Source organism: Leptopilina heterotoma, unplaced genomic scaffold (genome assembly GCF_015476425.1).
Source record: "Leptopilina heterotoma isolate Lh14 unplaced genomic scaffold, ASM1547642v1 Lhet_134, whole genome shotgun sequence".
Taxonomy (NCBI): Eukaryota; Metazoa; Arthropoda; class Insecta; order Hymenoptera; family Figitidae; genus Leptopilina; species Leptopilina heterotoma.
Genome location: NW_025110853.1, coordinates 2,403,260 through 2,415,874, shown reverse-complemented (window position 1 = coordinate 2,415,874; position 12,615 = coordinate 2,403,260). Strand labels below are relative to the sequence as shown.

At 27.2% G+C, this 12,615-nt stretch overlaps 3 protein-coding genes across 7 annotated transcripts in view; 1 reads left to right on the top strand and 2 right to left on the bottom strand.

Annotated features, from left to right (window-relative positions):
- LOC122513120 (paired amphipathic helix protein Sin3a) overlaps window positions 1–7,843 on the bottom strand; it is a 42,696-nt gene extending 34,853 nt beyond the window's left edge. For 2 of the 4 annotated variants that reach the window (XM_043629384.1, XM_043629386.1), the window contains exons 1-3: window positions 5,082–5,519; window positions 3,437–3,726; window positions 1,346–1,525 (exon numbers count right to left, since the gene is read on the bottom strand). In XM_043629384.1, coding sequence (XP_043485319.1) covers window positions 1,346–1,525; window positions 3,437–3,706 — 450 coding nt within the window. In that variant the 5' untranslated portion in view covers window positions 3,707–3,726; window positions 5,082–5,519. Of the gene's footprint in view, window positions 1–1,345; window positions 1,526–3,436; window positions 3,727–5,081; window positions 5,521–6,320 lie in introns of those variants that run through there. The other 2 variants (XM_043629385.1, XM_043629387.1) reach the window with 2 other exon arrangements.
- Window positions 5,728–12,615, top strand: part of LOC122513119 (maestro heat-like repeat-containing protein family member 1) — a 48,527-nt gene continuing 41,639 nt past the window's right edge. The window contains exon 1 of the mRNA XM_043629383.1: window positions 5,728–5,790. The gene's annotated coding sequence lies outside the window, so the exon portion shown is untranslated. The remainder of the gene's footprint in view (window positions 5,791–12,615) is intronic.
- LOC122513122 (protein seele) lies at window positions 8,184–10,400 on the bottom strand. 2 transcript variants are annotated; one of them, XM_043629394.1, is made up of 5 exons: window positions 10,177–10,400; window positions 9,639–9,726; window positions 9,297–9,412; window positions 8,788–8,994; window positions 8,184–8,694 (listed from the first exon to the last, which is right to left on the bottom strand). In XM_043629394.1, exons 2-5 carry the CDS (start codon window positions 9,724–9,726, stop codon window positions 8,500–8,502), a joined length of 606 nt encoding a protein of 201 aa, XP_043485329.1. In that variant the 5' UTR covers window positions 10,177–10,400; the 3' UTR covers window positions 8,184–8,499. The 2 variants fall into 2 exon arrangements, with proteins under 2 accessions (XP_043485329.1, XP_043485328.1); XM_043629393.1 differs by having other exon boundaries at window positions 10,065–10,397.

Genomic DNA, 12,615 nt, shown 5'->3' with positions numbered 1-12,615 from the left:
TTTTACACTGTATACTTGTCATGTGAAATGAACATTGTACGCCACATTTGAGCTTCTGGCGCCATCTATCATAAGAGTTAGGTACTCAAATGTGATTTTGATATACTCGCTTACATGTTTTCACTCATTTCGTCTGCCATTGTAAATAGTGATAAACGGTCGGAAAAATTATCGGAAAAATTATTTCTAAAGTCAAATTTAGTGCTGAACACAAATATCATAATGGATTTTTTATATTCTATTGTTCAAAAATTTTACAAGTGTTTTTTCAAAAAATGGGCGGATGGGGCGTAACTATTCGCCCACTGATGACAGCGAAAACTACGAAACAGTGTATTTTTTTTGTGCTTGTTTTCAGGTTAGAATAGTAAGAAATTGGAAGAGAAAGACTCCTCCAATTAACAAATTAATTTTTGTATTTTTTTTAGTATTATATCATTAATAGCTGCAAGAATAGTTTCGCCCCTCGTTTTTTTCGACATCAAAAAAAAAAAAAAAAATTCGTAAAATCGCTGTAGTTCGGAACACAATCGAGTTACAGCAAAATAATACATGGCAAAATTGTAGCTAAGAAGTCAAGTTTTTTTTATTTTTTTTTAAATACCCTTTTTAGACTCAAAAATCCAAACAAGAATAGTAATGCCCCACCCTAACCTAATTAACCTTTTTTTAATTTATATTTAATATTAATTTTAAACAAATTTTTCTAAACGAAAAATTAGAAAAAAATGTCCTAAAATTATTAAATTTTCAATTGAAATTATATTTACATATGTCTAAAATAATAAATTAAAAAGACGTCTTATTCTCCCGAAACTATTAAATTTACAAACAAAAATGATTACATTTTGAATAAAATTTCTCGAATTTACAAACAAACATTAAATTATAAATTTAGAAAAATTTTCCTAAAATTTTGAACGTCCAAATGAACAAAAAATTTTTCTATTTAAATATTTTTTTAAAAATTACTACACAAAAAAATGTAATTATAATGAAACATTTTCTTATTCAAGACTTAATTTTTTCAATATACAAAATTAGTTTTTTTATTAAAAAATAAAAATTAAAAGAAGTAAAAAATAGCGTCGTTTATTTGAAAATTCAAAACTTTTAGGAGCATTTAAAAAAATTGAATTTAAAATAATTTTTAAAATTTGCTACAAAACTTTGAATTCATAATAAAAAATATTGGATTTAAAAAAAATTAAAAAGAAAAAATCAAAGAATTGAAAAAGATGATTAATGAACTAAAAATAACAGAAAAAAATTGGCCTAAGAATCTATTGCAGTAAAATTGAAAAATGACTCCCGATTTTTTGAAAATGAAAGGTCCTTAGAGTACCTTATGTCTAATAGTAGAAGGTTGCTGGGAATGAGGCTGGGCTTGCGAGCCTTGGGCAGATTGTTGTGGACCAATACTATGATTTCCTCCTGTTCCTATCCCAGTATTATGCAATGCTCCTCCAGTATTTATGCTGCTTGCACTGCAGGTTGAACTCAGACTTCCCGTAGGCACATTCCCCTTAAAAAACGTAAAATTTAAAAATTAAGTCTCATATAAATGGGTTAAAGAGTGATTGATTAATTGATCAGGGAGAGAAGAAAATTAGGTATTCTCGATTTCCTAATAATCCAAATCTTATTATTTCTTTCTTATTTCAAACGCATTTGAAAGAAAAATTCTTCCACTTTCTCTATTTAACTTTTTACATCGACAAATGTTATGATTCTTTTCAGGATTAAGTTATATTATTATCAAGTAGTTCATTAACCCCTTAAGGGCAATGGCAAGGATTTGATGGCAAAAATCTTTGACACGGGCAATTAAGGGGTTAATAATAGAATAATAATTGTAAAAACGGAATAAAAAGTTTTTTAAAAAATAATAATAATAATAAAGTTGAGTAATAAACGATTATAAATAATTATCGTAATTATAATGGTAGTAACTATAATAATAAATAACATAATAAACACTAATAATAAAAAAAGGAAAAAATTAGTACTTTTTTTAAATTAATTTGATTATATATTAGTTAATTTAGAGAGAAATTAGCGACAGTAGTAATTTTCTGGTAAATTGAAAATTAACAAAATTACTAATTTAGTTCTGTTAAAAATGTAGAAATGATATAATTATTTATTAATATATAGAATATATGTGATAATTATTATAAAAATTAAATAGAAGTTAATAAAATTAATCTCGTGGTTGATTTTAAAATTATTAAAATTATTTTAAAAAAATTAAATGAAACTATTTATTAAATTTAATTAATTTTGTTGTTGTAAAATTTTAATTATTACCAAAAATTTATTTCAACAAACAAAAATTCCTTCTTCATTATTATTCATCATAATTATTTCTTTTATTATTCTTCTATACGTTGATTATAACCGATTATTAAAATTTCCCTTTAATTTCCAATTTGTTTAAAATCATTCACCAGAAAATTATTTATATTATTTTGTTTTATTTTGCTATTTCATTACGTTCATTAAATAAATTAATTGTTTGTTTACAATTAATATTAATTGTAAATAATTAATATTTATTGAATGATTGAATTAAATTAATTAAAAATTAAGTAAATAATATTTAATTATTGTTCTATGAATTGTTAACTTTTCCCTAAAAACAACCCTTACTTAAATATAGTTCGATGTCTTTCATTTGGATTGTGAGACAAGTTTTTATTCTTCATATTGAATCAGACGACTTTCGGCCACAATTTCGAGAATAATTTATTTCTAGAAAATAATACAAAATGTTATGATTTTAGTTTTAGAGAAAAAAGTAAATTCTTGTATTGTGTTTTTTATTTTCCTTTTATGTCATAATAAGAATTATTGTCCCGTTTATTATAAATAAATAAAAAAATTAAATAATCGAATGTAGAAAAAATAATTTATACTAATAATGGTTGAATTCGTCTATAATGAAATTATATTTTATTTATTTGCTTCTTTTTAACTTTATTACAAAATAACACAACCTTTTCTTTAATTTTTTTCTGTTTTCGAAAAAAAATCGTAAAAGGGAATTATTGTAGAACAGTTTCAATCAACAGTTAATTTATGTAATAAATTGAATTATTTTGCACAAAGAACTATTTTTTGACTCTATAAATTACAAATTATTATTACTTTTACAAAAAAAAAAATTGTTTTCTCTTTTTTCAATACCTATTCTCAGGAAAGAAAGAAAAAAATTCTTCTTTGACGAAAAAAATTAAGAATAATTAAAAAAATAAATTGCTTGAAATCAATCCAATTTACAGGATTAACTTTTGGCAGAGACTGTCGACTCTTTAAATACCTCAATAAAAATTTCTTATTGTCGAGTGATTATTAGAATTCTTCGTTTGTTTTTTTTCTTTTTGTTTTGGATTTTTGTAATAATAATAAAAAAAAAAAGAAAAGTGATAGATACCTTGACAGGTGAAGGAGCTGCTGTTGGCATAACAATTGCACCTGTATATTGCTGTTGAGCTTGAGCAGTGCCGAATTGAATACTTCCTGGCATTTCTTTCGTCGTGATCGGTCTAATTGTTTGACCAGATACTACTCCAATTCCAGCACTAGAATGATAATCCAAATTAGCCCCCCCGCTTCCTAAAATTGTTCCACCACCAATCGAGGATGATTTCAATGTCACTGTCGCTGACGAATCTACCTCGTCCACCCCACAAACACGTTTCATCTCAAATTACATTGGAAATGCTGAAAACAATAAATAAATTCATTAGAATTCGAAAAAAAAAATTTTTTTCAAATTAAAAAATAAAACATTTCTGTCAAAAAATATCAATATTCACTCATTAATCTATTTACTTTTAAATTTCTCCCCAAAATTAGAAAAATGTGACACTTTTTTTCTGGTGAATAAATTCTCTAAAGTGATTATATTGGAATTCTTTAAGGGAATTTATTTTTAATTTGGAAGATTTATTCATCAAGAATATGAAAATTCGTTGGTTTTTTTGGGGGGATGGGAGGGGGGATATTGTATTGTATTTGTGTGTATACATATATTCTGGTATGAGAGTTAAGTGGAAACGCTGGTAATTTCGTTCAACGTGACTGCGGCAATTCACTTGTATACGCGAGCGTAATATTCTCATCTGTGCATATACACGTATACACACGATGACTTTCGAAGAGAGGGAGGGGAAAAAACAGTGCATAACTTTCATGATAAAAAGAATAATGATCGCGGCCATGCCTTCGCGGGACACGGGCGTTTAATACACGAAAATACAACTTTTTTTCACTCATATATCCCTTATTTTAGTAACTAGAAAAAGAGAGCGAGAGGAAGAGAGACAAAAAAAAGGTGGGAAACGAACGTGAAATGTGTTTCCGATAAAACTATATCAGGAATTTGTGAGGCGCAACTAAAACTAAATTCAAACACGGCTCAAATACGGCGCTAGAAAGGGGACTGAATTGTGAATAATGGAAACGAAACATAATGTAACGTAAACATAAGAAAATGGTAAGACTTAAGAAATTTTATCAAGAGGAAATTTTTATCACACTGGTAACAAGTACACTTATACACACGCATTATATATATACATACGCACACTACGTCAAAAAACCAAAGTGAAAAGAACTTTTCAAGTTTTCGTTGTGAGGTTAATTGAATTTTTTTCGTTCACGATGAAAATGATGTAAAAACCTAGTGAATTGAAATTCTCGTGTGGGGTCACTGTCATCAAAACGATATCCCGCTGCGGAAAAGAGGCACTCGGGTCGACCCGATAAGCCCAGCTGGGATGGACGCGCACGGCTTTTGGTCGTCCCTGCCAGCCAGTTTCGGTGTTTCCATCGAGCAGGACTCTAAACCTCACAGACTCTTAAAAGTTACGCAATATTACACGTAAATATCAAGAAACACATTTTTGATGTGAGAAAACTTATTACGACCATCACTTTTCTCCAAGCCGACGAAGACGATGTCGATAAGCTAACGGGGGGGAGAGGGAGGGAGGGGAAAACCGGGGCGAGGGAAACTTTACAAACATTACCATTTTTTCAACAAGAAAAAAAGGAAAAAAAACTTGTAAACTTACACTTTTCGTGCACTCTTCTTCTTTATCAGCGTTTGTCCTGGTGTAACCTGACGTTTTTTTTTGCGTGGCGTTGCGTTTCTTTTTTTCCTCTCTCAAAGAAGAGAGAGAGATAGAGAGAATCACACAGATCTTCGTGTTTCAATCACGAGACTTAAAAACGCGTTTCAATGATCGAAAAAAAAATAATGCTCTCGAATAGTTTTGTATAAAGAGAACCTCTTGCGGTTGCAATCGAATAAAAACTTCGACGTACCCCCAACGAAGGGGCCGGTCCAGGTTTACTCAGACTTTTTTTCTTTTTTACAACACTACAACTGACGACACATTGTATTTAACGATAGAATGCATAATTTTGCGTACTTCTTGAAGAAGGGTTCGCCACCGCGCTTTCTCAAAAAATCAAATACGAAAGTCATACTGTCTCCGCGCGATGTACAAGGCAAACTATTGGATTTTGTTAGGATGGCAAACAGGCAAACAAGGAACGACTCGCAGTATAGCGGGATAACGACAAGAGTGGGGAATCAGGGCTGTATCAAGCTCGCGAGACAACCTGATCCACCCCATTCGCCAGTATTACGCGCCGGCGAGCGGATCTCTTTTTTTCTCGCGAGCTCCTCTATTACATTTTCGTCCCGCAAAAGGGTTATCGAATTTCGTCGAGGGCAAGAATATTTTCTTCATCCATGGATGTTTCCATTACTGGAAAGTCTGTACCTTTAAATTTTAAACCATTGAGAAAAAATTTTTGGTAATTTTTACCTGCTTGCTAAATAAGATTGATTTATTGCCCAGTATTGATTTAAATGTCAAGCCCCTAAATTTTGCCATATATATATATATATATATATATATATATATATATATATATATATATATATATATATATATAGATGTATTTTCTTCCATTTAATCCCAATTTCTCTACTGCAACCTGACAATTTTTTATAAATGTTTAAATATTTTATTAAAAAGGAAAATTTCTATTCTTTAAAAAAATTTATAAAATTTAGTTAAAAAAATAATAGCTTATTTTTTCTTGTTAATTGTAAATAAATTTTGTTGTCGAAAATTTTCTTTTCTATAAATGAAAAATTGAAATAAAAAAAAACCATGTCTAAAAAAGGGCGAATTTCTTGAAATTTTTCATATGAATTTCAAACAATCCAGCCACTTGTACCCCTTCTATATATCTGTAAGGATTCAGGAAGGGAGAGGCTTTTGTTCGACAATTCATACCATTCCTACGGTCCTGCTCCGACAAGCCGCCAAGGTGCGCGCGCACCCACTGTAACTTCTTCGCGCCGCTTCCAACAACTGAAGGGGAGATATTCCAACTTCCGAACATCCCCATTAATTATCTGGGTCATGGAAACTGCGTTTTGAATCCGTGATTTTCGTCGGCAATAATTTAGCTCTTGGTGAAAATGTTGCATTGTCGTGAAAAATGAGCTCAGTGCGCGAAATACCTCAATTTTTGTTTGGACTTTTTTTTCTTCTCTGATGATATAGAAAATGAAAATATATGCTCGCTTGGAATATAATTATTTGTGGACTCTTCCAATAACCAGACTGCCTTCCTCACTCGTTTTATCGATGAACAGGACTGGCTCCTTGGGTTGAGAGAGCTGCGCGTTGATTGGTGGCAATTGCCTGTCGAAATCCACTTTGGTGTTGGTGTTCGTGTGGTGCTCGTTTTGAGACGTAAATTCTCAATTTATTCGTTTTAAAACGCAAGTGGCCTTTTCTTGTGTGTATCGTGAGAGCTAAATTGTTCAAAATGATTGTAAATCGTGTTTAAATATCGTTTATTAATTTACACTTGAATTTAGTATCAGTTCCGACAAATAATATTATTACTGAAAAGGTTGAAAGTTTTTTTGCAAAGGCAGATAATCGGTTTCATTTCGAGAGACTATTTTCCAAAATAAGGGAAAAAGTGATTTTCTTATGTTTTGATTATTTTCTGTTTTTTTGGTGAAAAGGGGGAAAATGTAATTTTAAATTCATGAACAAAGCTGAAAAGCTGTTTCGCTAAATGGAATAGTCCACCGCCCCTACTTGCCCCCTTCAACTCCCACTCCAATTTTCGCCCCCTATAGGACGCATTAGGAAACGTCATTCCTTCCCCTTATTTCCCCTCTTCAGCTCCCCATCCTTGGCGACAGTGATGTCAAAATCTTCCTTTATTTATGCGCGCAAGCGCAGTTTTCTGCTATTATATGCCAGAATAAAACTTTTGTTGTACAAAAAAGAAAATATTAAAAGTATATTATTCATGAGAAAATTAAGTTTTTATTAATTTACCGATTATTAAAATTTTTGCCTAAAATTTTCACAGGGAAAATACTTATCGTGAATATCTATATAGTTTCTTTGGCTTCTTCTTGGCAACCAAACATAATATAAAGATTGAAAACCGATTGTCTGCTTATGTATATGCTTAGTAATAATAATAATCATGTGAGAGTTGTTGAAGACCTCAATTCAGAATATTTTTTTCGAAGAAAAATAAAAAGAACCAGAGGTGACGTGAATTTTATAAATTATTAATTATCGGAAAAATTAAGAAAAATGCACAAAAAGTTATAAAATTCTACATTGTGTATATATTTTTGTTTGGTAATATTTCGCTTTGGGCGGTTCCAGTTTTGTTCGAATTATAAACAAGTTTTCAAAGTAATTTACTTTATGAAGTTACCTGTTTTACTGAAAAGTTACCGTGGAAATACGAACATTTTAATGATCTACATAAAGATAAATTGTCATTAATAATTTTCTTTTTAATCTAATTTTCTACTTTAATTTAAAATCTATTTATTATAATTTACATTAATGTTGATTATAACTTAAATTAATGTTTATTATAATTAAATTAATGTTTATTACAATTTAAATTAATATTTATTATAATTCAAATATAATTACTTCTGATTTTTTATACAAAATTATCTGAAACTTGTTTTTTAAAAAAATTTACAAGATTTTTCTCAATCTTTTGACAATGGAACGATATTTATCGGGTAATGAAAAATGTTCAATACTTAAAGTGAAATATTTGGAAATATTAATAAGTACGTAGTAAAGGAAAAATAATGAACATTTTTGAGTGATAATTTTTGTAATTACAAACAACATTTTTGTCTGCAATTTACCAAAATTATTATTGTGATTAAAAATTATTTTACAAAATTTGTTTATATAAAACTATTAAAATCGTATAATAGGAAAATATCGTTTATAGTATTTGTAGAATTATATTGTCACAGTTCTTGTAATTCCAACACTTATGTACTGACAGTGAAAAATAAATAAATATTAAATACATAGTGTCACGATTGTACTTTTTCGTATAGAAATTTTTGTAAAATTAACTTTGGAAATTTCACTATTTACCTATCATTATAATAGTTGATTATTATAATTCTGTTCTATCAATATCGTCCAATTTATCGGTATCAATAATACTGTCGGAGGCATCTTCGAGACCATAAAATAAATCTTCTTCGCAATATCGAGCGGCATTTGTACAAATATCATTGTGAGCATTTGATGTGTCTTCTCGAAATACTTTAATAAATGTTTCTTCATAATCGTTGACGATATCTTCACACTGAAAGAGGAAAAGAAAGATTATTTTAATCAATCAAATTAGATATTAAAGAGAGTTAAATTTTGATTTAGTAAATTTTTTTCAGAAACTTACCAAAAATTTTAGACTCTTATTTAGATCACCGTCTTGAATGAAATTAACTTGATCCATTTTAGGACTTTTATCGTTGAAAGGATTCTGAAGATCAATGAGTACTAAATTTCCCGAATTCTTATATGTCGCCTTAGCATAGTTGTCGAAAGCTGCACAAACTTCATCTAAAGTCTCCGAAATATAAATCTCGGATTTCGCCAGTGGAACCTGATATTTTTAAAAAATGTTTATAGAAACTCAAAAAATTAAAAAAATATTTTGTAAATAAAATAAAAATATCAAGGTTTTTTTTAAATCTAATAAAATTAATTAAAATGCAATTTTTGTTTCAAGACAAAAAAGAAACAAAAAATTTAAATGAAAAATAAATTTAGTTGGAGAAAATTATTTACAGACACTGTAAATTCTGTTAAAGATAAACGACGTTAATTTTGTACTTTTATCAATGAACAGAAGAACAAAAGATTTCTTTTATTTTTAAATAAAGAATATGATAAAAAGAAACATACTTTTTTGTGCAAAGTATTCCCATCGGCATCTAAACGATATTGTCCCACTTCAACTGTTTTTGACGAATCAATATTATTAAATTTACTTTGCAGTTCGTCCACTGTTTTTCTGCAAACTAAAATCGAAAAGATCAAAAATAATTTTTGAAAAAAGGTAAAAATAAATAAATAGATAAATAAATCAATAAATAAAATAAAATAAATAAATAAATAAAATATTCTTAAAATAAAAAAAAATTGAATAAAAAAATGTTCTATTTTAAAATAAAAATTGTTCCTGTTTGAAAATTTAGTTACAAGTATAAATTTTTATTTGAAGAAATTAATTAAAATGTAACATACCTAAACATCGTAATTCCTTTGGATCAACTTCTTGTGCAATTGAACAATAGGCAGTAAAAAGAAAAACACTAACAATTATGAAGTACATCTGAAACAATCAAAACATATTGTTATTTCTTTTTTCAGTGATAACGAAACAAGTGAATTTAATTTTGAAGCCTGTTGAATGTCATTTTCTAAATCAAAAAAAAGAGTAAAAATATAATAAACATATTTTGACAGCTGACATAGTTTTCACAAAACTTATTTTAATGCACTAATTATTTTTTCGTTGAACTTTTACTAAAAGAATTGTATTTAGAAATTTTTAATTTCTAAACTTTATTTGTTATTGTTTTTACGATTGAATATTTTAACAAATAATCTCTATAGACTATTTCAAAAGAAAAAAAATAACAAATAAAACGAGCAATATAAAAACTAAACCTTTTAAGTATTCAGTAGGACAGTATTAGATGAAATGAAATAATTTTTTTATATTTTTTTGGAAAAATATTAAATACTACATATAGAAAAATACAATAGAATGAAGACACACCGATTGTTGTAGAATTAACAGCTGGAAATCCTGGGAAACATTCCGCCAATAAAGAACCAAAGATATCGTCAAGTTGTTTTCATTGGTTAAAAGCAGAAATTGCTTTCGTGGCACATTTTTAATAAACACGCGTCAAAATGCTACATGTTTAATTTTTCTTTGCATATAGTAATGCGTACAAAATTTCCAAATAGTTTACATTTATATAAAACGTCTATTTAAACGATTTAAACATAAGTAACTGTCGAAAAAAATTTGTACTTTTGCTTTTTTTGCATTAAAAACAAAAAGAGGAAAAATAAATAAATACGATATATTTTGATTAAAATAACTGTTACGTAAATAATCGACATTCATTTTCATTTTGTTATTATCATTCGCAAATATAATTGATTTCGTAATGAGAATCAAAACGGAGAAAATAAAGAAAAGAAAATCAAAATGACCAACAGTGAAAGTGGGACAAATGATTTTTTTTTTCATAAACTATATAAACTTTCTAGCTGACGACTTTTCTGTTCTGTTTTTAATGGTTTTTTTATTTATCTCTGACTTGGCATTCTATTGGTTGTTGCTATGGAGAAATAGGAGATGCTCATTGGTCGAAATATGGCGCGAATTTCAAACATACGTTCTTCAAACACAATTATTTATTTATTATTATTATTATTATTATTATTATTATTATTATTATTATTATTATTATTATTAAAATTATTTTTTTATTATTATTAGTGTAATTACTACTATTGTTTCTATTACCATTATTATTATTATTATTATTATTATTATTATTATTATTATTATTATTACTAATATTATTGTTTTTATTTATTTTTCGTAGACATTATTTTTATTATTATTTATCGCTATTTTTTATTTCCAAAATTGCATATTTTTTTGTACTTTTATTGTTAAATATTTTTTGTTTTTTTTTGTATTTCTATTTTTAAACATATATTTCATGTTTTTCGGTATTTCTGGTTTTATAATATTTTTTATGTTTTTTCTATTTTTAAATTTTTTATTCGAATTATTGGAAAAAATGTATAAAAGTTATTTTATATTATTAACATTTTTTGTATTCTAATTAAAAGTTGTTTGATTAATTTTTTATTATTCTAATTTATTGTTATTTTATTAGTTTATTTTTATTTAGTTATTATAATTTTGAATGATTTGATGGATTTGAAAGAATGAAATGACAAATTTGTGCTTTTTTAAAAAAAAGATCGTTCATTTTTTATTAACACCAATTATAATAATTAAATCACCCACAAATTCTCAACTACAATTTCACGATATTTAAAGCTATAATTATATAGCGCTTTTTTCACTTAAAATAATACATAGGCTAGTTGAACATTGACTGCTTTTAACATACAAAAGTACTTTGTTTTTTTTTCTTGTATTTCATAAAAAACTATTTCAATTATTTTAATATTTTCATTCGAGAAAACACGCATACGGCAGTCCGTTTGTTTTTATTATTATTATGTATTATTATTATTATTATTAATATTATTATTATTAAAAAAAGAATGCTTTAAATGAAATGAATTTTTTGCACTTACTAAAATGAGAGTCTATATGTTCTTTTTTTCTATCTTTCGAAAATAAAAATTCACAAATTAGGAGAAATTGAAAAAAAATTGAATTCCTAATATTTGGAAAGACTCGTTAATTTTTCTTTCGGCGAAATAAATAAATTATTGAAACAAAACTATTTTTGCTCTTTCTTTTAACAATATTGACCTTATTTTTTTAAAATTAGGAACTCGAGGTTACTTTTCAAATTACATGTACATTAATTTCTCGGTCAATAGTTTTGTTTTAAGTTTGCTTTTTTAAGTTAATAATTCGTACTGTTTCGAAACGTCAAAACGCCGTTCATTATATGGTCAGTATGTATAGTAAAATAAGTTTCTTAGGTACAAAGGCACAATCTTAAGATTTAAAATGAAAATTAAGTGATTGATGTTTGAAATGTAAATTCACTTTGTTTTTTTTGTATAAAAGAAAATAAAACGTAAAACAAGAAACTTTGATATTTACAAAAAGCGTTCGACGTTTCTTTGATTTCTTAATTACTATCATAATTATTCGACGGATTACTTTTTTTTCGAGGATACAAAACCGTCAGTTATATTTATATGTATATTATGTGGTAAAAGGCTATCAGAACTTTTACGAGAATCGATTTCCAATAAGCATATTTTTGACGTCCTTAAATTACTAAACAACCTAAAAACAATAAATAAATCTTATCCTGTAAAATTAACGTTGTAATCATTTCTACAAGGCGTACACCGGACATTCGTCACGAGAGCTCGACTTCATAATACTTTTCAATTATTTATACTCTATATATAGTCAATTGAGATAATATTTTCAAATAGAGAATTTCTTCTTTCGAATAAATAATTTTTCTTCTTGTTA

Excerpts from the sequence above, each read along its gene's own strand:
- LOC122513122 (XM_043629394.1), bottom strand. The coding sequence starts at position 9,726 with ATGTACTTCATAATTGTTAGTGTTTTTCTTTTTACTGCCTATTGTTCA. Across the intron at positions 9,413-9,638 it reads AAAGGAATTACGATGTTTAG|TTTGCAGAAAAACAGTGGAC; the intron begins GTATGTTACATT and ends TTTCGATTTTAG. Across the intron at positions 8,995-9,296 it reads GGAATACTTTGCACAAAAAA|GTTCCACTGGCGAAATCCGA; the intron begins GTATGTTTCTTT and ends TAAAAATATCAG.